A 25,232-nucleotide genomic window follows, 5' to 3' on the forward strand; every position below is an offset into this window, starting at 1 on the left:
AGGCTGGTGCCCAAGATCTTAAAATGCACACCATACATTAACACCACTGTGGCCATGCCCAGTCAAAAAATACACGATGCCAGTTGCAGGTAAAGCAATATTTCCTGTGTCACCTTAACTAGTGAAAACAATCATTAATTCAAACCCCAAAGCCAGGCCAGCCATACTTGTTAGCACAATCACTAGCACCCAGATTTCTCTTTTGCTAAGGGAACTGACTGCTTCAATATAGATCATTCTCTAGATTTTACTCACTTTTACCATCCACCTTCTATGCTGGCATTGAGGGATTTGAACAGTGGATTTTTAGGAACAGTTCCCCAGTGGTGGACAATGTGGAGTAAAAAGAAATGTGAGTGCATCGTAGGATCTCACCGTTTCTTTCAAGCAAGAATGGGTCAGAATGTTTCTTGCCTATGTCAGCAATGGAGCGCACCAGAGGGATGCGATTGCTGAGCTTCCTCTCATTCTGGTGGTGGTGTTTCTTCAGCATGGCTTCCCGCACCTTGTCGCGCAGGTCCTCCTTCAGCTGGCCTGATGCCACCATGCTGTCTATCAACATGTCTGAGTCACACAAAAGCAGGACCATAAATATGCACAGTTAGAGAAAACTAAAGTGATATGTGGGGCATTAAAAATCATATTAGTAGAATAATTAATGATTAGCTGATTAGCACGATGCTACATTAGAAATACAGAAGAAATGGTATGACATGTCTTTGAAAATATGATGTAGGTATATTGTAAAATGAACCTGCAATTTCCTCGATACTGTTGGCCCTCATATCCAGCATGACTGTGCCGTTCAGTATACAGCTGCGTAGTTCAAATAAGCTGTGTAGTGACAAAGTTGCCACGTAGGGTTTACTCCACCTCTCCCCTCCATCTTCCACATCCTCCTCAAACTTCAGCCATCTGTATAGAAACCCCAAGAGTACGCACACACACACACGAACACAAAAATGCTTGTCTTGAATTTACAAATTATTAATAAACAAATGAATATGAGTTGCATTATTGTTCAAGGACACATTGTTCTGGCTCATACTGGCAAGCTACATTTTTTCTTTCACAAATTCAAATCTCACTTTTCAGAGCACACACTGAAGCACTGCGAACTGAGTGAGTCATACTCCAAATCTGTCTCTTTACTAAACACAAGTTTTATCAGTGAGGGAACAATCTCAATCTCTGAAATGCCAGCCAAGTCAAGTCACAACCACAATTCTAAACTCCAAGTTCTTAAAAAAAAAAACAAAAAAAAAAACTGTAAAAGCTTTTTTGACCTGAGGTTGGACTGGCTTATGAAAAAATCAAAATGTTTCAGTATTGCTGCAGATTTTGACAGCTACATTAAGCTTTGCAATTGCTACATAGCCACCATTAGCATTAACAGCTGCTTACCTACCAGTCTTGCCAAGAGCTTCAGCCATGGTTGTATTTACAAGACATGAGGTTAAGAAAACACCCTCTGAGCAGTGCTACTTCTTCAGGGCAGACTGGATGCTACAGTGACTCGGTATCAGTAAGTAAATAAACAGCTGTTCAAGCAAATGTTGTATACATATCAATAGCAAAAACTGACATATACCTCCTTTAAACAGAGCTACAAAACCAGACTAACTCACACAGTGATTAAGACTATTCTAAAACTAAAGGAAACACAAAAATGCCAAATTATGGGAACATAAGGCTCAAATGGACTCTTGCCTTCTTCAAAAAAAAACATAACATTTTTCTCAGCTAACAGCCATGATCACAATACCTAATCAGGGTTTTCAGTTAACTAATAACTTATGGTGTTACTCTATGATTATGCTATAAATATTGAATACTAATATGTAAAAAAGGCCAGCAGTGGTTGTGTAGTTGTCATCATATTGTCCAACCCTTAAGTTGCTTTACTGACCTGGCAGTCTCCTTCCATTCAGTGGCACTGCCATCTCTGAAGGAGAGCTCATCCAGCTCAGTGAAGAGGTCATGGGGGACATGCTCGAGGTCATCGTCCTCTGTACCCAAGATGAACTGGACCCTCTGGGATGGTGTGTCTGGACACAGAGTGGGCAAAAGCCAAAGGTCATATTTACAACGATAACAACAGTAAAATTCACAAAGAATCATGTACTATTAAAAGGTACCTTATGGGGTTTTTGACCTCTAATAGCCCTACACACACGGGTGACTTGATCCACTGTCCAGCCAATGGTTTCACACTATTCCACTACTTTACAGGTGGCTGTAGTGTGCCAAGAAATGCAGCAATACACCAACAAAGGCAGGGAAGAAGAAGACTACGAGCTAGTAAACATGGGTGTAAACAATGCAGTTCCCAAAAAAAAAAAAATCAGCTTTGCAAATGTTTTCTGGAGAAAGATATGCAGATGTTTTTTTGGTAGACTTCAAGGATACACACAATCTGCTTTGGTGTGAATGCAGTGAATGAAAACATAACAACTTTAATTGTTTATGAGAGAACACCACATGGCTCCTTTAAGTGGATGCCTTAATCTCAAAAACAGCATAGTATTCTTGAACCATGTCTGTCTAGTGCCTTACTTTTCAGCTATAGAATGTGATGGGGAAAAATGTCTCAGAGAAGCAGAGATTAAATCTGAGCATGATATGAGAAAATGGTAGTAGGATGAAACAGAACTCTTTGGAATCAGTATAAGTACAAGTTACATCACTCTAACTGCTTTTCATTCTGGTACATAATAAATACACCTGCTGGCTGGATGCTGATTTTTTTTTTTTTGTGAAGAAGTGTGAAAGAGGGGAATAATGAAATTTTGGCAGCTTTCCAGGACATTTCTTTTCCTGTCTGACTGAATTACACGGCAGATATCAAGACATCTGGAACCACAGAGAAAACGGAAATGGATATGGCAGATTACAAGACTAAACGCCACAGAGAGGCAGAAGTGGAATGACTGGAGGTAAAAAGGGAGAGTTATTTTCTGTTAACACATGGGTACACTGTGCGGTGGTCTGGTGGGTATCACCTGCATGTGAGTACAGTTTATATTGCTGTTGCTGCTGCCACCATTATTCCACACTTATACCTGAGCATTAAGATGACCACCCCTAGGTCTAGGTCAATAACTTATGTAACCCTGAAAGACCTTGAACGATTTTTGCTAGACATTTCTGCGGTGGATAGAAAGAATCACATGATTCATCACTTAGTTTACAACTTTGTATTTAAAGTATTTAAATTAGTATAAATATACTCAGTAGAGATACAGCTAAGCGCTGACACTGTTAGATACTATGTTGTATCCATGGAACCACCGTATATAGGATGGCAGACTACATACTATCAACAAGTAATATTTTGTATATGGGATGTGTGAGAAGGTTGATGAAGAAACCTTTGCTCATATCCATCATCATCTACCACAATCATAAATTTGTAGAAATGGACGATGAAGTGTCACAATACAGTAGGATTCTCAATGGATTTAATTCACACCCAACTCAGCACTGGTAAGAGATATGTGTGGGCACCAGTTTTAGGTTCGACTGTGTGGATGAAAAAAGTGCTGTTTAAGAACATTTGTCTTAAAAATTAATTAGTGCTTAAAATGAAAAGAGGAGTGTGCAGCTGCTGAAATCATATATTGTCATAAAGCATGAGATAACCCTTAATAGAGTTCAAAGCATTGGTTGGATGCTTCTGACAGTTGAGATGATGCAGCAAGTTCTCACACAAACACATGCACACATCTCTTAAAATGTCACAGCCTTCAATCGCTTTCCAGTGGCCTTTAATGCCTTTTAGAGCTGAATGTTTTATTCACAACTGTTTGAAAGACAGAACCCCAGAAGGCTAAATCAAAGTGGTGCTCTAACCTGGCATTCAGTGCATTGTTAAAAGGTGATTTGTATCCAAAAATCCCTCCCTCCCTCCACTTTCCAGTCACCGCTTTGCCAATCAAGGTTTTAAGTGAAATATGGCAATTACTAATTACTGTATAACTAGATTCCACTGTTTGGGGTGGTGGTGGTGGGGTTAACACTGCACTGACATTTGAAGAGGGACAATTTGTTTATTGCAGGGCTTGTATTTATAGCTTTATAACTACGTGCAAAGATTTTTTTCAATCATTTCAAAGTACTGTGAAATACAAGTATCAGAAAACCTCCACCAATAAAAAGACATTGACCAGTATACAGAATCTAAGACAGGTCTATATATTCTGGATTGCAAAGGTTTCTGTTTATTGTCTGAGGCTAGTCCTGTGAGTGTATGAATAAACATGGTTGAAGACTCCCAAGCAGTGTACAGTACTTTGGGATAGAAAATAAGACTATAGAGTGGAAATGAGAGAATTTAATAGAAAAACAAGGTGTGCATCCAGTTATATAAACTGGAAGCATTAGACATTCACTGTAGGCTTGCTGTTATAAGTTACAAACAGTGTCCAACCATAAGAGGGGGATTCCCTGCCATCTTCCTTCCCCTCCTCACAGTCTCTCTCTTTCTTCTTTCGGTGGTGTTTGTGTCCTCGGTGACGATGCCTCCGCTTGCTCTCTCTTCCGAGAGGAACATGGACGCCTACGTACACTGCTCGGTGGCCTGGGGAACAGCAGAAAGATGAAATTCAGACCGCTTTCCGACTACAATGTCTTTCACACAAACTGGAAAGGAAAATGTATGTGTAATGTATGCTTATGTTCTGTAAGCAATTCAGACAAATAAATGTTAAAGCAAGTACTAAGTACAATTCTTTCTATAAGCAATACAATATAAATAGGAGTTCCAAATGCAATATATTAAATTCAGTTTCTTCACTGTTAAAGTGATAGTTAGAAACAATAAATTCACAGTATCACAATTCCAGGAACAGACAGTCATTTGCAACTAAAGTAAAACAGACACACAGATGGTTAAGACAGAAGACAAAGAACTTCTTTCCATTCCTTTTGAATGCTCTACATAACCTACTTGAAGGAAACCAGAGAACAGCATTTAACATTTTCACTCTTCTGTTTTCACCCCAGTGTTTTATCTACTTCCCCTCATTATTGTCACTGCCACGCAGGAACCATATTATGAGATGCAAACGCCCTATTTTTGCCCTACATTCACTACCAATACTCATTTTTCACAGGCAAGTTATTGCTCTTTGATTTGAAAGAGAACCCAGGAGGACTGAAGCCAAGATGCAGCACTCAGAGGAAGGCATGAGCAACACACACATGTGCTGAACAGATGAAGGGAAACAGAGGTGGAGAAGGATGGAAAGAGAAAGAGAGAGAAGATACACAGGAGATGATAGAGGATGTAGAGAAAAAAAAAACTGACAGCTTAGCTGGACAGAAAGCAGTGGGCTTCGGCGGTGTCACAAAAGGAAAAAATGGGATAAATGGAGATATTATTGAATAGAGGATATGAAGTGTGGTGGACTCGTATAAAGAGAGAGGAGTGAGCTGGACAAGGGGTGCAAGTAGCTAACACCCGAGGGAGATATTGTGGTGGTAATAATGTTTGTAGTGCTGCTGCATTCTCTACAAGTGAACAATACTGTCAATTCAGATGTTATGCTCCATCCACAATTTGATCTCAACTAATATTTTACACATTGGTTCATCACATGGTCTATAAAATATTTACTTGAAAATCAAGATCAAAATATCATGAGAATATTTCCCTATCAATATACTGTACATCCGAATATGTCAAATATATGTAAATAAAACATTAATTAACTTGTTGTTCATGTTCAATGCAATTAAATTCCGACAACTTAAATAACTAATTTTGTTAGTTTTTTCAATTAGATGTAGCTTTAAACAGTGCTTAAAAAGCACAGTCACCAGAAAATTCTTTCCATCTGAATGACTTTAAACTTACTTTCCAGCTCCTCCTTTTCATAGTTTGTGTGAGTGGTGAAGCTGGTCTTTCCATGGTCAACGATCGCCTCTTCATCTAGACCCTTAGAACGAAAATGAGAGACAAAAAGAGAGAGAGAGAGCAAAGAGCTGATGAGAGAAGGAACAGGTAAACAACAAAATATTTGTTAATAATATTTCTTATATGCAAATTGAATTTTGTAAATCCAATTTTCCAATTGCTGGTTTATATTACTTTGTATTTCAGATATTCCTTTTCTTTTTTTAAATACTCATAAACATTACAATGTCACTTGCTCCACCTTGGGGAGATGCGAGTGGATAAGAAAAGATCAGGAGAGAAAAGACTGACTTGCATCTGATATTAACAGACACAACAGACATCTTATCACTGTAATAGACCATTAGTTCACTAAACTATGTTAAAATGAAGCTTTAGTCCAACTTTTAAGAAACTGAATAGACGATAATCACAAAGGACTAATAAAGTTGATAAGTTTGCTGTGCCAGTTGGGGACACCTTGTTCACCCCATTACCTGCTGGTGAGAGATGTAGTGAGTCCGTGAGTAAAACAACAAAGTGGGGAACTAACAGAGCAGAGAGAAGGACCCTTTATCAGACTGCAGCATTTCCAGTTGCCTGGCTGTCATTGGACTGTTGTAAAGGTCCTTGCATTTCTTCTAATACCACACATTATGATCACCTGTCGGTTTGGCAAACAAGTGTGAGCCCTGCTTGCTTTTTTATTTTTAGATTTAAACCACATCAAATCACTCCATGCATTATTGGACTATGGTCCGATAATACAACTAAGTGTAGTTAATGAATAGTATACAGTGATAATTGATGTTGTTTAAAAAATATAGCACAGAACAAAATTACATACTGTGACAAAAATGTTATTTGGCAGAAGATGCGATAACTGCATATCTTATCTAGCAGCTTTTCACATTAACTGCTGATGGTTGTCTTTAACAACCTCAGGTACTTAAAGCAGCAATACATAATTGGCTCATGAGGGTTTATCTAGGTGCCATTTTCCACAAACTAATTAGTCTGTATTGTAAACTATAATTATTGTTCATGCAATAAAGACCAAGTTTCATAGCAACGTCAAGAGGCTGGCTCATTAAAAAAAGAGGTTATGACCTTAGTGAAAATAATTAACCTAATATCAATGTCATGGAAACATAAAGAGACCGAAGGATCCAATTAGAGGAGACACAAAGCTGTCAGGATACATCGCAGCAAAGTAGACATTATATGCTTTATTAAATTATAGTGCCCTCAAACAATAATTACAATACCCTAACACACACAAATACGAGTGATATACTCACTCATTCACTGGCCCCAAACTGTTACGGTACTTTAACCATTGGTAGTGCATGCTTAACTAGGGGTGGGTGATCTGATGATTTTATATTGATTTTGAAGACATCCAAAATCTACTTTTCAAGTGAATCATAGAGATCATTGTACCAACTGTAGTCAAACTACTCTAATAATCTACCCTAACAGTCAGATATTTCTCAAAGCAGTCAACATTTCCAGAGGTAATACGACAAATCTATTCAACCACCTTTAAAGGAAGCACCCGCAAGAACATGGTGAGAGTGTTTCCCTCAGGTCGGTACAACCCAACTCATGACCTCTGTATCACATGAGGTCGTGAAACTTAAACAGTTATCACTGACCGATACATTTAAGTAGTCAAAAAAGTAGGAGGTGACTGAGGCAGTCATGTTCTATGTACCTAAGGATATGGGGCTGTTCCAAGCTGTGGACAATGTGAGATTAAATGATGCAGATGAACATTTTGAAAACAGTGTCTTTAATGCTTCATAATGTTTTAAATGGTGCAAATAGCTAAGCCCATAGGCTGATTCAATTCTGTACATGCTTGACAGTACATTTCAAAACTGGGAAGAAAGATCGCACTTCAGATCATAGTTGTGTGTGAAAAAGATTGTGAAATTATTTTTTTGGGAAGATCGCCCATCCTTATGGATAACCTAAATCTTTAACCTGAAGAAATACCAATCCTTTAAACTAAACCAGCCCCAAAAAAGTGAAAAAACTTTCAGTTTGAAACTCAAAGTGGTTCTCACAAAGAACCGAACCAGAATTACAGGGGAACACATAAACAATCCTTGTTCTACTACATTCGTGGGGACACGTAATTGACATATTGCATTCCATAGCCCCTAACCCTAACCTTAAGAATCACTAACCCTAACACCCTAAACCTACCCTAGACATAATTCAACCCTTAAACCAAGTCTTAACCTTCAAACAGCCATTTAAACTTGTGGGGTCCAGCATTTTCATCCCCACAAAACTGTCAGACCCCACAAGCGCGGCGGGCTCCTGGTTTTTGGACACCACAAATATAGTAAAACAAATCCACACTGACACAGACTATAACCATAAACCTCCTTAACCCAAACCCAGTTTGGGCCAGTCACCAACCTTGTTATTAGTGGTGTCCTGACTCCTTGCCCTTCAGTGCCAGGACATTTAAGGCAGCCACAGAGACACTGTCTCCAATTACTGCTGCATGTGGCCAAACCAGAAGTAAATGTGCTGGGACAAGTCCCTGTGAGTCTACTACCATAATACAGCAACTGATAGCAATGTTTCTCCAGCTGGAACCATAGAAATATTGAGATAGACACACACACCACCAGCCCCCTAATCAACAAATGAACAAATAAAATTACAATAAACAAAGAAAAACACAAACCAGCATGTAAAGTTACTACAACAATGCACCTGTGACATATTGCAGGGTTACATTTATGAGAAATTTGTATTTTGCAGCTTTAGTAATCCTAATATCAGAAGAGAGGCCACACACAGAGAATCAATAGAAGTCAGGAAGGCTTGGCTCTATAATCAATGTGTATTTCAGAAAAAATAATCAACTATTTTTACAGCACTTTTCTTAACAATGTTGCAAAGCGCTTTGCAAAAAGAAATGAGCCAAAGGAACACAAGCACAGAAAAGTTAAAACAATAAAATGATTAAGATCAAATAAATAGGAATAATCAGTATAAATAAAATATAATTTATGTTATTTATAAATATTTCAACTAAGTGCGATATACTGTAACCTTGAAAGAAAAGCTTATTCTAGACACACATACATATAAGGCGTATAAATACTACAGGGGACAGAAAGCTAATGCTGGCTCTGAGTGCCAGGCTGATAAAAACAGGCTGAATAAGGAATATATAGCAGTAGGTTTGTGACAACTGATAGACCTCTAATAGGGATCATAGGGTCATAGGGATCAAAGTTTCTTTCAGTCCTGTATTTTGACATCCTATTTTTTTATGACAAGTTAAGGCAGGTTGCAGAATACAGTTTATTCATATAAAATTTTAATTCTGTTCACAGTAGCTCTTAATTTACTTGAGCCCAAAATAATTATGCTTGTTTGAGTATGTGTCAGTTCATATGTGACATTCAGTCTTATATAAATCATACCATAAAATCAAACAGCATCAACAAATACAAGTCTGTTGTTGTCCTGCCTCCTGGACAAACACTTTGATGCGACACAATTCCCAATTGGAGGATCTTTCAATCCCTTCAACCAATCACAGGGAGGCACTGGTGCCAAGCAGGAGAGAATGGAAACAAAAGGTGATGATGATACTTGATACATGGATGATATCAGGGCCTCTGATATCTTAGCCCCAACATGCCAGTCACCTCCAGTGACCACACTAAAGTTTCATTCTAATGGAGAGCAAATACTACATGTCTATCTACTGCTGTCCCTGCTTCATTACTGGCTTACAACTCTGAATATGTCTTCAGTGACATTCAGATTTCTACACATATATTACCATAATCATTCTCCTGTTAGAACCCCACGTACAATGAAAGGTGCCATCTGTGATTGTGTTTGTGTGTGCACGTATTAGCCTGTGTGTGTGTGTGTGTGTGTGTGTGTGTGTATGTTGCACAGTTGCTCGTGGATTTGCATGATAATGAGCCGCGTTGTTCTCTGACAGTGCCTTGATGAGGGGCGGAAAAAATTCTGTTGCAAGGAGGGAGAAGAGCAGTGAGAAATTAATCTCTCCAGTAAGTGGAGTTCTTCCACCCACAGCAGACTGAGGGCAAGTAGACCTGACCAATGCTAACCAAAACTGGACTGGTTCCTGGTGACTGAGACGCACTGGAAACCGTTTAGGGTTTCAGGTCTAACACATCAGCTGCAATCATGTTAGGCCTGAAAACTAATATTTTAGTCCATCAGTCAAACTGGCTAATTTCCCAGTCTGCAAGAATCACATGAACCAATGTTTACAAGCAGGGCACACAAAGCTGAAGTGAAACTATTCCTGCTTCATGAGTCTCGTCTTATTCTTAAGCTTCTTAAAATACCACTACCGCAAATCTTTTAATTTTACTGAATTAACAACTGTTTACGTACAAACATCCATGATCATAGTCTATGCATATTGTTGTCATGCCTGTTTAATGAAGTATATGCACGTGTTTAAGTCTGTTGTGCCCTCAACCCCATGTTGCTTGGTACAATTTAAGAACGTATGATGCAACCTGCCACATAGCTTTGTCCAAAATAAACCCTCAGTCTGTCAGCCCAGTCTGTCACCCCCCGAGTCCCCAGGCCAGGGAGGCGATTGGCCATTATGCTCACAAAGCACAGCTGTGGTCGGGCCACAGGAGCAGTGCCAATAGAGACGGCTTGGAGGGCAGAAGAATTGCCAGCTGAGTAAGAAAAGCTGCCATGTAGTGACATCAATAGAGGGGTGTTGACAAAGGGCAGATGTGTCTCTGGCTGCATGTTCTACACAGACTATATGTGCCTGGCTCTGTGTTCTTTCCCATGTGGATTCAGGGAGATTACGTGTGTCTAGTAGTGACGATTATGATTCTATAATGCTTGATTTAAATGTGCCATAAAACCTGTCTGAAACTACTAAATGCTGCAGGTCAAATTATCTAAATATATCTGGATCAATACAACAGTGACTAGACTATACAATAAATGCCACACAGAGACAAAGATACAAAGATAGATGGAAATATATTTCCCTGAATTCAAATGTAACCGTGGTATAAGATTAATCCAGAAGACTCTGTGGACATAAGTGTAAGCACAGTGTTTCCTGGCCTGTCAGGGTCCATTGAGACGTGTGCTGCCACACAACAGAAACATTACTCATTGGACATGCCACATTCTGCTCTCCAGAGCACTGACAAAACAGATGTCTAGCACAGCGTGGAATTCTGATGAGATGCCCCCTCAGACTCACCAGGGAACATGTCGTCACCTCTAGTGTGAGTTCAGAAGAACTGAAAGCTGGTGGAGGATACTGTAAACCATGCTCAAAACACTTTAGAATGAACAAATGTGGACGAGTAGAGAGTGGGTACCAAATGACAATCGAAGAGAGGCAGGCTACACCAGCAGGCAAACCTGCTAAGTGCTAACACAATCTAACCATGACAAGTTTCTCTTCATCAGGTCTCATCTTTCTATTCTCCAGTCCAGCCCCCTCATCCTCTATTCAACAAACTATTCAATTATGAGATTTTTACAATCACCCTAATATGTTAGGGTGTTTGTTGTTCTGAACCAGATCAGCCAGCAACTGCCAATTTTGAAAAGATGAATGATAACAAGTAGGTGAAAATGGCCGCATTTTCTCTTAGTTATATAGTTACACTCTTTTGAGTATGAATCACTCACCACTGACAGACTTGAAATGCTGCTGTAAATGTTTAGTTACTTATAGTTTTCACAGCGAGCAGTATGCAGTCTTTAGCTTGTATTTATGGCAGCTACAAGAGACCAGTTTAACACAGCCATTTCAAGACATCTAGATAAATTTCGCAAACCACTCCTGCACTGTGATCCTCTTTTACATTGATGAGTAAATACTTATGTCTAATTCAACAGGGCTTCACCACCAAAATAAACACTGACAAATTGCCAAAATGAGCTGTGAGACTAGGTGATAACAATGCTGGTTTTATTTGTTCAGTTGTGTTGTTTTGAAACAGATAGAGAATTCTTGGGTGGAAGCCGATAAAGTGCTAGCAGCCAATAAAAAGCCAAAATAACATCAGGTTGGTTGGCTGCAGTTTGGAAACTGTCAGCAGTCTTAGTTCAACATTTCATGCAGCTGGTTAATACTGGCGAAAAAGCATTTCTAGGAGCACTCATCGAAGAGAAAGCCTTCCTCAATAATTAATAATGCTGCTAACAAAAACACGCAGACCTATTGTATGCTCTTTAAATATTATAAAAGAGAGCACAGCATGAAAACATTAATTAAAAAATACAAATACAAAATGTAACCATGTTGTATCTATGAGGGATAAAAGGCAAGTACAGTCATTACTGTAAGTGTGTCTGCATATGAGGATTTACTTTTTACAGCCACTTAGGTGGTAAAATTACAATTATGTGGGGTTTTACGCAGGGGTGGGGATTTATGGTTCACATGAACTTTTAAGTAAGAGTAAACACAAGGCTTAGCATGTGTCCATTCTCTAATCTCGTGTGTTCATGCAGGAAAACACTGTGTGAACTAAACACTGAAACTTTATATGTAAGGATTTTTTTAAGTATAATATAAAGGTTGTGATATGAGACAAATTAGATAGTCTTGTTGGAAAATTCTGTTCATGTATGTGTCCTGAGCTGTTTGTCAACAAGATGACATTTTCAACTGGCGGTTGAAAGTTAAATAAACCTTTACTGCGTCCAAATCTTCAAATGCCTGGCCAGGTGTCCTCAGAAACAAAAGTGACCTCATGAGGGACACGTTACCCACAAGCTGTGTGACTGACTAAAGCTGGTATACTGCTTTGCATAAGATACCAGTAAATGTCCTCAGGAGGAAACATAACATCAACACAGCATCAAACTTCAATGGCATTTGTGGTCCTAGACCTGATTAAAACATTGTTTGACAATTTACTTTTACAATACCTCACACTTTCATATCATATATATAATATAACTATAATACAGCTTCAATAATTATCAGAGTGAACAAGAGAATGAATACCTTGATAAAAACTGAACATTCACAGCCTTCACGGCTGTAACATTTATTACACAGCTATTGTGGTGAGCTGTATCCTGTAGTAAAGATATTCATGTTATGGTGCCCTGCGTTTGCCTTTCCACAATTTCAAGTCTTTTTGCTTAGTTGGAAAATATTTTTCATACACCACTGTACCTGATTTTGGTCATGTATTACATTTTTGACACATTAAAGTATTTTCATTTTTCACTGACAAGATGTGTGTTACCCTCACTTCTGTAAGTATGTTTGTGTGGGAGTGATTTAGCCACACAGCAGCCAAACACCTCTTCAGCCAACCAGACAGTGAATGAAACAACCAGCCGCCCAACAAGCCAACAGGCCCGGTTCTCTCTAATCTCAGCTCCTTGCCAGCCTCGCTTTACTGGGACCTGGTCCAATCGATAGAGACTGACGTAAGAGAGGTGTTACATACTGAGAGACCTGTCCCTTGAGATTACTGAATATCTCACTGTCTAACACTGCCAAATGCACAATTACACACACACTACAGATGAGAATATTGACATATATTTACTGCCAATTAATGTTAAATTATGTAACCAATTAAATTATGTCTGAAAACAGACAGATATAAGAGACAGGCCAAATTATAATGTGTCTCTCTCTCTATATATATATATTTGGCCTGAACATGAACATCTATTGGTAATTAGTAGGTGTTAGGTGACTAACGTAAACACAGAGCTAATAATTATATAATTTGGTCAATTAGTAAAGAATCATTCAATTCTTTACTTCCCTGGAGCCTAACCATGTTTGAACAAGGCACTAAAAAGGCAGTCAGAAGCCTGTGTCCTGTATCTAACGTCCCCTGAGTGAACAGTTTGATCTTCTAGTTTAAACAACTGGGAAGATATTTAAGAAACATTGAAAAACAAAAGGATACCGATCATAGTCTCCACTGAATGTAATCAACACTCCCAAATGCGCACAGACTTTGCAGGCTTACACTCATAAAGACAAAGATGGAAACCATGCCCCGTCTCTGCCTCACAAATATTTTCCTCTCCCTATATGTGTCCCTGATTTAAACAGTCTCTGCTTCCTCATTGCTCCCACTGTGTGCTTTGGCTTGACTAAATGGAAAGAAGCAATTCATTTCATTTCACTTTAGTCAATAAACATCATCTCTATTGACAGCATGCACCTTGTTTGGATTCAGCTACCATAGCAGACTCTTTTCCACCCTCCTCTCCCTGACACTCCTCATCTCTCTCCTCTCTTCCTTCCTGTTCTCCTTGTCCCACTCCTTCAAGCAGCCATAACTGTCTCTGTCGGTTTCCACTGATTCCTGCTCCTTGAGGCGATTAAAGAGTAGAGAGGAAATGTTTCCATTTTAAGAGGCATGTCCAATCAGGCAACAGCTCCTCACTCCTTCTTTCACCATATCCCCCTCATCCTCAAGCCTCTGCCTTTTTCCTTTTGGTCAGATGTACTTACCACCTGCACCATTCATTAGCACAGACCACTACTCCACTCTACCCTAAATGAAGTGGACAAAACATATACACAAACGTACCAATAACATAGCACACACAGAGCTATTGGATCCCATTCAAGTGCACACCACGTCAGACGTACCGTAAGTACATGCTCCCCTTCACTCTGTTCATCCATTTAGACTAAAACATCCGCAAAGCAAAGGCAGCAGGGATCTTCTTCTTTCTGACGGTTATCTGCTGTACAATGTGTGTGTGAGCTAACCGCTAACAGAGACGCTGTCGCACCAGTCTATTACCTCTTCCTCCGCTCATCTCTTTATACAGAGAGCGCAGGAGAGAGAGAGGGAGCGAGCTGCTTCAGAACGCACAGTGCTCTGCTCTACCCTGTCAGCCCGCTCTTTGCTCAGCAGCCAATCCCACCATGCCACCATGAATATTTTATTCGCCCAGCCAAGAGCTTAAAAACACACACATACACAAACACCACACAGAGGACATACACACACATTTGGAGGGCATAGAAGTGCTCACCCGCTGAGGTATTCAGGTCACAAATGAAGAACCACCCCCAACACAGATAAATAGAAACAAGCACACATGTGGGTCCGGCATTCCTCAGAGGGTGCGATGAATTGAAAAGGGACAGATTTGTGTGTATTTATTAAGATTCCAATTTCCGGTGTGCCTTTGACTTTGACATTCACAGTTCTTATCATATAGCCTCAAGGTTGGACATGTCTTTCAACACCTTGCAATTTTTACAAAGAACTATACCTCTTTTGTTTCCTTGACATAATAAGAACTGTTTCCAGGAGTAGAGCAAACAGAACACATTCCTGAAACCTAAGCTGCAAATAAAGAGTCTATTTTTTAATTCAAAGAAACACTGGATCCCTGCTCCGTCCAAAGATACCCTGTGAACGCAGCATCCGTGACAGCACCAGTCAGCTCCAAATAGACCAACCACAAAATATAAAGGCAAAGGTCAAAACAAACCTAAATTAAGGTATCCATCATTATGAGGAATATAGAACATGTATTAATTTAAACAGAAAGAGCGACAGTTAGGGTGAAACCTACAGTACACTGAGCTTAGATATCAGGCACTTGTGTAAGAGCTGAGACCTTTGCAGACTTAACTAGAAACATGATCACATGAACTAGTATCGTGCAGCAAAACTATCATTTTCTAGTAAAACGCTGTAGAAAATTGACTTTCACTAAGTGAGGATTTGCACAGCAATTTACAGCTTTAATTTTAAACTGGGGCAGCAACTAACAATTATATTAACAATAATTTCCTAGATTCATCAATTAACTATATTCAATTCAATTCCAGAAACTTCATTTGTTACCAGCAGGCAATGTAAATGGTCTACAAAATGCCAAGTAACAGTGTAAAAAGCCCTGCACATATTCTAAGAATTCAGGGTGATTTCTTTAAATTGTTTGAAACAGGCCAATCCTCCAATATATTCAGTTTATTGTGATGTAAGGCAAGAAAACACTAAGTCCTTATATTTCAGGAGGTTGAAGCATCACAAGTTTGGCTTTTTTTCTTGATTTATCACTTAAACGATTAATTAGCAAAATAGTTTCATTTTCTGTCAGCTGACATATCAGTTCATCTAATAAATATTTCGTCTCTTCTTTATACAACTTTTTACAGTAGTGTACACTGTAATTATATAATTAGATTACAGTTAGAGCAGCCTAAGATCCGTATCTCCATGGCCAGCACACAGAACAAGCTGTCCCTTAAGTCAAGTGGCCTGGTACTGTATGCCATCAGCTAGTTCAGTGGACATAATGTGTGTCAAGAAGAAGAAAAAGAGAAAAGCAGAGCCATGCTTGTGATATTGTTTCTGGAAAATTCAACACAGTCTGTGGATAAAGTAGTATCTAATGCAAATTTTGCCAGAGGCAAACATTTTATTAAAAATGTATCTTTCTGTTCATGGTACCTTGTGATAGGATACAATGGGCCTATATTAAAATATGTAAAGTAGAGTAAAGCAATTTAAATGTCGACAGCTGAACTGCTCTACAGCGTGGGATATAACCTGCTTCACTGTTTCCTTTGATGGTTTTTTATTACATTCGGAATTAGAGCCCAATAGTATTTTGTATAGTATCAGTGGTTCTGTCGTAGTAAGCATCTGTCAATGAAATGTTAACAGCTTCTTTTTTGAATTAAGTGATTAGTTGTTTAGTCTTTGAAACTGCAAAAAAAAAATTTAAAAATGCCTATCAGAAAAATAAATCGATTAATCCATCATCATAATAGTTGAAAATTATATTCTGTCAATCAATTAATGAAGCTTAGTAAAAGTTGGGCATGCTTTCTAAGTCACAAAAACATTTACATCTATCTCTAAGCTGCACCAGCTCATTCTCATCGTCATCTAATCACAACCTGACATGGTGGCCTTTAGCCAATCTCTCAAAAGCTGTCAAACTCTGAGTGTTCTTTCTCTCTGTTGTCATTCAGCTGTCATTCCAGCACTACAAAGACTTTGTGACCCATCTCCACCCTTTCACCACCTCAACTGAGGATGTCTGACTATCTCCAATCAAACCATCCGATCAGAAGTTTCCCACTTATAAGGATGTTCCCATCCCTGAGCTCCATTGCTCATCACCACCACCAGTGTCTTGGCTCTGGGCGAAGTTTTCCTCTATTAAGAATCCTATGGACCGTCCCCCACGGTGATCCACTTTCAGCTGGGGTCTAAGCACCAAAGTCTATTCTTCTGTTCACAATAAATTCCATTTTACTTCAAATTTCTCTCATTAGTCTCTCCTGATTGAAATCAGTTAATCAACTAATTGTTTCAGCTCTAAACTAAACAACAGTGTTCAAGAGAGTAAGGGCTAAAACACATCTGGTTTGCATGACGTGTCATTCGACCAAAGTGGAGATCAAAAGTGCTTCCACACTCAAAGGCATTGTGAATGTTATATTTTTCAAATATGAAGACACATTTTCGGACAGCCTGCCTTGGAAGCCATTCGTTGTGTTGTTCAAATGAAAAGTTACAGAAATAGCAGTGTAAAGAATAATAGCCTAAAATGTCAAAATTGTTGGAGATTATTTTTTGTCAGTCAACTAATTGAATAATCAAATAATTGCCTTAACTGTAAACATATATCTTGATACATAGAGGCATCCTATAATTCCTGCTAAGGCAGAAAGCGTTTCTTTTACACAGGGTTGTATTCCACCATTTGCTCCAGTGTTTACAGTGTTCCCCAGACAGAGCCTTGGAGAACTTCTCAATGTCTCAGATCCATTATCCATCCCAGTTTATATCATTACCCACCACAAAACCAAACTCTCTTCTTTATGCAACCATCAAGACAACACTTAGCAGTGTAATGGGGTTGACGAGTTTTTTTCTCCTGTAATTTCAGATCCTCTCTGTAGACATGGCAGACAAAGGCAGAATACTATTTAGAATAATATAATCCTGGGTCTTTTGATCTGCGTTACATAGACAAGATTCAAAATGCCAGTGTTTCAGTCACAGTCAGTGAGGCAAAGACCTTCCAGCAGTTATCTGGTGGTTAGAAAAGTAGGCTTGTGATCAAATGTCGCTGCTTTGAATCTTGTGACTAGCTGGAGAAAAAGTGGGTGGCTAAAGGAAATGAACACTGTGCCCTACCTTCACAGCTACTGTTGATGGGCAACACAATAAAGGCAAGTCTGTTACCTCCAGTTGAAAGCTGCTCTACAGAACAGCTCCCAATTATAAATGTAATGAAATGTGTAAATGTGAGACACAGAGAAGTTAGACAGGATTGCCAACTATACTGCCTTCCTGTGGATAAGGAAAAATATCTCCAGCGGAGATGCAGTCAAAAACAATCTACAGGGCAATAGTAAACATACAAATGTGTCTATTTCTATTTAATGTAGTGGGCCTAGTGGCTGCCTGCAAAAAGCACTTAAATGTTTGTGGCCAGTTGTATTGTTTCATTGCATCCAACTTTCTGAGAGGACATTTAATTCCTACAGAAAGTAGACTGAGTACAATATTAACAAGAGAATGCAGCACCATCAGACTGACACAGAAGTTCATTCTGTGTAATTACCCATTCATTGCAATGCCATTCGATGAGTTAACTTTATAAAACACTCACTAACCCTGGCAGTACATGCTCAGCCAATAATATTCCAGGTCAGAGAGCCGACACTGGGTGGACTAAAACCCTCTTTCAGTAGTGGGGCAGCAGGGCACACAAATGCCTTTCCTCCTGGCAAGCTGGCAAACTCAATGAAAGCGCATAATGTAGAGACACAGTTTCAATGGCATAAAGTTAGGCAAACTATGACACATGGACCAAATGTAAAGACAGGGAAGCTGGTGGTCCATATTTAAGTCATTGCAATGATTCATGGTCTGTGAGAGTTTTGAATGTTATATTTACTTGACAATTTTTAGTTGCCATTTTTGAATAAAACACATATACTGGTATATCACCTTAAAGACATTTAAAACACTGGCATAGCACTTCTTGGTATGAAGGCTGAGTTAGACAAATTTCATTCAACTCAGCCCCACTACAAAATAATGCATTTAAGCTAAATGAATTCATTCTTCCTGTAGATCCACACCCTTTTCACAGCCAACCCATCTTTCCAGGAAGTTAGAAACCGAAAGCATTAGATTGTGGCACCAATAATCTCTGGCCACAAAGCACTCATAGTACAGGTTGAATATGAAAAACTTAGCCAGAAAAGGAACTGGACTTTAAAATTATTGTAACAATCAGTCTAAGACAGGTCACTTCAACATAAAATTAAAGCCCTGTAAGTAGCCCTCTATATATGCTACAAACACAGCACAAAATAATCATCCGTGGCCTAAAGGCATCAGAACAACAACCACTCAATTACATTACATGAAATTAGTTCATTCTTGGTATGACTCTAAAACACCTGCTTTACAAGAATAGCAATGTTTCACTGTCCTAACAACAACACTGGTCAATCAGCAAGCCTGAAGATAACAAGGACTCCCTGTTGAAACCAGATTCATGTTTTCTTGAACATGCACAAACTCGCTGAATGTCCGACTCAGAGCTAAACAATGGTATGTTCTTTGGAAAGTGCATTTTGATGGGTGAACATATAATAAGTCTTTATTAGGGTATAAGACTTCATTTGGCATTAAGCAGCTGAATTACTGTCTGGGGAGTCTTATGTCACAGTGCACACATTGACTTTCATGCCTAGGGATGAAGTAGGCAGCTATCCAGCAACTCCTTCTCACTGAACTACAGGGAGTCAAGTTTCCCCAGATGAATGCACATGTTCATACATGCACACACATGCATACCTAGGCACACACAGATACAAATCCAGCAGCGGGCAACCTTATAACAGCATTGATGTCAGGAAGTCAGCGTGCATTTTAAACTTAGCTCTGCAACCAGTTTCTTTTTTGGGCTTGTTCACCCCGATGAGTGCGTGATGCTCATCATCCTATCTGTGACTGTAAAGTTACACCCAATAGACAGGATGTGGCTCTCTACCGTCAGCCACAACTTACATCCAAACCAGAGTTTCGTAGGTGAAACCTACTGTAAGTGTATTTTTCTATTCTAGCAGCACAAGCTTATTAAATTAGCAGCATTTCCTGGCTTGGAAATGTCACACATGAAAGCGGGTCTATTTTGGGCACATTTGATATGTAAATGAGCCCTTTTTTTCAGAAAATGTACCAGCGGAGCTCATCAACTGCCTAGTTGGAACAAGCATTGGCAAGCAACCGACGGGCGAACCTGTAAAACTTGAATGCTACAAATCAATTTAACGTTGCTATTAATCAATTACGGGCATTAGAAACTATTAATAGATCTACTCAGGCAACGCCGGTGACTTTTATATCTACTCGTGTGTACGTTTTGGTTTATTAAAGTGCTCGGACAAACACTGCTCACCGGTCTAGGCAGCTAGCGGGACATCTTTTAATTTCACCACAGCGGTTAAAAACGGTTAATAACAGTTAGAAGTTCACTGAAGGGGACCGCGCCTGGCTAAGTTCATTAAAAAACAAATGAAGGTGAGTTAACGAAGCAACTAAACACTGAAAGCATTTTCTTCAAAATATATCTTCCGAGTGAACGTTTTCGCTGAGTTCAACAAGAGACTTCACCATAACTTGTACCAATGCCACGTGTCAGGGGTAGAAAGCCGGCTAACAATAGCCGCCGCCGGATGGAGCCCCACTGAATCCGAGCCCCAAGCATCCCTTGTACTTCTACGGCTGCTTGGCAAACAAGGGGCAAACACGGACAAAGAGCCATACGAATATAATGGTGGGCTAGCGGTTAAATGTGTTGGGCGGGGACTTACTGTTCTCAGGAGGGGTCTCATTTGTTCCGAAGGTTCGTCCATTTCACCTGCCGCCGGGCTTCTGTGTACCGTTAAGCTTTTTTTTTTGTTTGTTTGTTTTTTGTCGGTTGATGTGTGTGTGAGACCGGGCCGGTTGACATTTGACAGAACTGTGTGGACTGGCCGTGCTTCCCCTACCGACGCGGTGAAAGCACGCCCCTAAAATGACTGACAGTGATTGATTGCCAATAAGCTTTCAATACCCGGCATTCTTAGCCAATCAAATGTAATAACGTCACGATGAGGGCGGAGCATGTGCTTTTGTCGCCTCAAAGTCTTAAGCGGGCTTTCTGTGAGTCTGTTTTTTTTTAACCTCTGTAACCCTGCCGGGACGACTTGTCCCTCCATCACGTCAAACGTAATTTGGATAGATAAGAACATACGAAATACACAAAACTTTTATTCAAAAACTCTAGCGTCGATCCCCAAGTTTTATATCATAATAAACTTGCGAGATATGTCGCAAGGATCGATGCCAACCGTAAAAACTAATCTTACGTATATTTTCAAAAGTGATTGGATCTTGAAAGGGAAATTATAAAGATTAGAGCAACAGCTTGAGGTAACAGCATATTGTAGGAATATGTTTAGTTATGACCTGAAGTTATTCTTCACTTCTAAATACGACGAAACGAAAGGATGATAAAGAGAGATGTGCTTATGGCTAAGCCTCTCAAATTCTCACATTCTCAAAAAAAATAAAAATAAAATAAAAAAATCAAAGGTCCTCTATTTTACACATATGTTTTATTTTAAGTTCTCACATCCACATAGTCATATATATATATATATATATATGTATATATATATATATATATGTGTGTGTGTGTGTGTGTGTGTGTGTGTGTATGTATATATGTCCATAGAATGTATTTGTGGTGTTAAGTACCAAAAGCCATCTCAATATAATTTACATCTCTCTCACACTCCCCGGGGAGTTTTGGAACAGGGCATGTTGTGTCGCTCCCTGATCCTCTCTTCTGATTGGCTGACTGCTGACTCTGAGTGATGCTGGACCAGGCCAACCACAGGTAATGGATTGCAGCTTCTACTGTAGCTTGGTAGAACTCACTGGCAAATGCAAATGGAGATTTTGCAGCATTTCCTGCGCATTTTTCTGTCTTGTAAGCTTGCTTGCTCAGCTTGGTGTTGTGTTGTTGATAAAGTTAGGGAAAAAAAGCGGTTAGAGGTGTGGGTCCTAGCAGGTGGGCTCGCTAGGGGCATGGCTGAGGGCAGTGACTGTATAGTTGTGTGACCAGTGGGACATTTCCTGGTGGCCTGGGTTGTTTGGCCGGCTGTCAACAGTAACATGACCTGTGATAATAGAAAAAGCAGCAGTGAGTTGAGGGGCCTCAGGCAGACTCTCCCACCTGGGCCACACTGCTTACCTCACCTGCGTCGCTGAACTGCTGCGGGTCACATGCATTGCTGCTACTGCCAACCCTTACATTCAACACTGAGTTTTCCTTTGATGAGGCCCATTAATAATAGAATGTGTGATTTTATTTGATTATCTGAAAAGTGGAGAGTTGTATCCAAAAAGCAGTCCTGCGATTTTTGTTTCCCTAATTCAGAGCAAGAGAGAGAGAGAGAGAGAGGGGGCACACTGAAAAAACTTTATAAATTATAGCCCACATTGGGTCTCTGCTATGATAGCTACATAATACACATGATGGTTAAAAAAGAAAGATGAAAAAAGGACTGACAGCTAAACCTTTGTCTTGAAGTACAATTGTCACTGCCTTTTCATTTGTGATATTATTATTATATTATTATTATTAACTTTAAAAGCCAGATTAAGATCAAAGTAATGCACAATATTTGCACAAACCCTTACGAACAATCTTACAAGCTCTTGACACAGGCTTATTATCAATATTCCATAAAACGATCTTTGCTTATGTCTTAATAATTGACACAACAACTGCTGTGTAATGATTATTCTTTACCAGCAGATGGCAATGTTGTTTTAACCAATTCTCTCTGGGCACGTAAGACAACAGTTGGCTGTGAGAATATACTGTATTTAATTCACTCTTCGGAGGGAATGCCTTCAGTTCTCTTTTATTCCTGACCATTTAAGCAGCATAATTATTAAATGAAATGACCTGTAAATCACCTGTAATAACACAGACAGCAAACTGACTTCTTAAACCATCAATAAAAACGCTTGACACTTACAAACAAGGCTTAAGATGGAAGAATTATTTTTGAGCTTTGGTGTTATATATGGTTCAAGCTGGTGCTGGTACATGATGGAATAATCTTGGCCATTGCAATTACCTTTAATGCCCCAGCCCACTTTAGGATAACCTTTCCTTCATATGTGTGGAGTATAATACATGTGAATTAATGCAGAATCACTCTGTGATCATGTCATAAACTGAACTACAGTAGAGTACTATACAGTTAAACTAGAATTCAGACAGGTGCAAACAGCGAAAGTAGTCTGTTCTTTCTCAGAAGAGTTCATGGGTGTCTTCCTTTAAATAGAGCCCGTTCCTCACCCGCCCAGCAACCTCCGGCATAATCACGCGGCAGCTCAGAAATAGAGCTGCGAGGTGGGAGATCAAACTATCACCTCTTAATTGTACCCTGAGTCTTAAAGATGCTGAGAGCCCATTAGCGCACAAAGAAGTGTGCTGTGTACCGCTCCTAAAACATGCATCTGCATAATGCAGCTGGGAGATGAGTCAGAAGTTAGACAAGTGGAAGAAGCACCACACTGGCATCCACCTGTGCTGGGACTCACGTAAAGAGATGCAGACTGCAAGGTGTGGTGATGATGAGAAAGAAAGTTTTCTCTTTCAAAGCTTTTAAAAGGAAAAAAAGGGGGGAGAGTGCAGCTGTACCGAACTTGCTGTGGTGGAAGAATTACAAGCCTCGTCTTTTAATGTCAAATGTAATATCCAGTACAGAAGCAGGTGATGTGAAGCAGATATTTTTAATTTAGCTGTGAGCAGCAAGAGGCGACAGATTGGAGAGGTTAACATGTTAGGCACGAGCCACCAAATGAATATTGACTGTGTCATGTTTTGTCCCAGAGGCTGTAGAAGTTAAGAGTTCCTTTCCCCAGAAGATTTGGTGGATGTTGTTTTTTCTCCAGTGGTGAGGCCTTCTGAGGGTGCCAGGAGAGAAGGAAGAGAATGTGAAATTCCCAAATCTGTTGGAGCGCTCTATCAAAGTGCCAATGCATTGATTTTGACCACAGATCTTTTCCACCCGGCTGCCCCTGCATGCCCTACCCCAAACATTGCTCTCAAGACCAGGAGTCCTGTGGGAGCCTTAGTGCCCCTGAATCCTGTTCCACTCCTCTGGGACACCCGGGGGAGGAGGTGGGAGTAGAGGCCAGTGACCAGCATGGTGTACCCAAATCGACACAGGGATGGGTAGAGAGTGGGAGGGGAAGGTTGTGGAGATGGTAAATGGTGGTGGTGGTCAGAGGGGGAAAGTGGGAAGGGGGGGGGGGGGGGTCTGGCCTGTTGAGGTACATCCCACTGCCCTCCAGAGGGAACACAGGGGTTTGAAATCAATGTGCTGTTAAGTGCAGCTTAGCCGCGGGATACTCTCTCCAACATTATCCATGCGCCAGTGAGTCAGGGTCCTGCCTGCACGCTGCACACACCGTCTGTAGGCACCGACACGAGGCCCTTTCCACGCCTCCGGTTCCTCTCACCTCTGTGCTCTCTGCCAACACTCAACGCCCTTCTCCAAACAGTTGTGGCCCTGCTAACTTGAGACTCATCTCACACCAGGGTCTTACTCCAACAGACTTGTAAGCATTACACCCATACTGTAGTCGGCCCACCCCCCCGATTCACTGCTGACGAACCAGTTCCAAAGGAGGCAGCGAGACTAAATAAAGCATTGTGTACATCAACACCTGGGGAGAGCTAAAAGCAGAGCCTTTGTCAGCATCATCAGGACTGTCATGACTTCTATTTAATAATACAAAGAACATATGCTCATGATACATAAAGCAGAATATCACATGATTTGCTCTGGTGCCAGGAAGTATCTACATGTGTTATTGTGTTGGCCTCAGTGGTACCATATAATATAGTATAGTGGGCCTGGTTCCTGGTTTTGGTGTGGGCCTGAGGGCATGCAGTCATCAGCAAGAAAAGTGAGGGCATCATGTCAGGTAATATTATAAAGACTGGATCTGGCTAATGACAATAACTTCAAGATGCCTGAAATCCTTTGTAAAATAAGAGCAATTAACTAGAGCATCACAAAACAACGGAGTGGCCATATGAGATTTGAACGGTTTTGCTGTAACTATAACTGGCTTGATAATCATTTAACAGAGGTGACATTTATCAACACATCAAAAGGGGAAATATAGTGTGAAGAGGAAACATAATCACCAGTGTCCCAGTCTTGCCTGTCTGTAGGTTAAGGGATGTCTAAAAAATCTTGACCCAGACA

The 25,232-nt window shown here is 40.0% G+C and overlaps 1 protein-coding gene and 1 long non-coding RNA gene across 10 annotated transcripts in view; one reads left to right on the forward strand and one right to left on the reverse strand.

The window, feature by feature from the left end:
- Positions 1 to 20,951, reverse strand: part of LOC139633638 (sodium bicarbonate cotransporter 3-like) — a 41,360-nt gene extending 20,409 nt beyond the window's left edge. For all 8 annotated transcript variants that reach the window (XM_071499430.1, XM_071499429.1, XM_071499428.1 and 5 more), the window contains exons 1-6: positions 20,763 to 20,951; positions 5,858 to 5,939; positions 4,430 to 4,579; positions 1,910 to 2,048; positions 755 to 915; positions 376 to 564 (exon numbers count right to left, since the gene is read on the reverse strand). In XM_071499430.1, the coding sequence (XP_071355531.1) occupies positions 376 to 564; positions 755 to 915; positions 1,910 to 2,048; positions 4,430 to 4,579; positions 5,858 to 5,939; positions 20,763 to 20,804 (763 nt within the window). In that variant the 5' untranslated portion in view covers positions 20,805 to 20,951. The remainder of the gene's footprint in view (positions 1 to 375; positions 565 to 754; positions 916 to 1,909; positions 2,049 to 4,429; positions 4,580 to 5,857; positions 5,940 to 20,762) is intronic.
- LOC139633640 (uncharacterized) overlaps positions 20,335 to 25,232 on the forward strand; it is a 29,292-nt gene continuing 24,394 nt past the window's right edge. For both annotated transcript variants that reach the window (XR_011693795.1, XR_011693794.1), the window contains exons 1-2: positions 20,335 to 20,469; positions 21,740 to 21,832. This is a non-coding gene — a long non-coding RNA (uncharacterized lncRNA). The remainder of the gene's footprint in view (positions 20,470 to 21,739; positions 21,833 to 25,232) is intronic.

This window comes from Trachinotus anak, unplaced genomic scaffold, assembly GCF_046630095.1.
Source record: "Trachinotus anak isolate AG129_WGS33_773 ecotype Australia unplaced genomic scaffold, CSIRO_AGI_Tana_v1 ptg000016l, whole genome shotgun sequence".
NCBI lineage: Eukaryota > Metazoa > Chordata > Actinopteri > Carangiformes > Carangidae > Trachinotus > Trachinotus anak.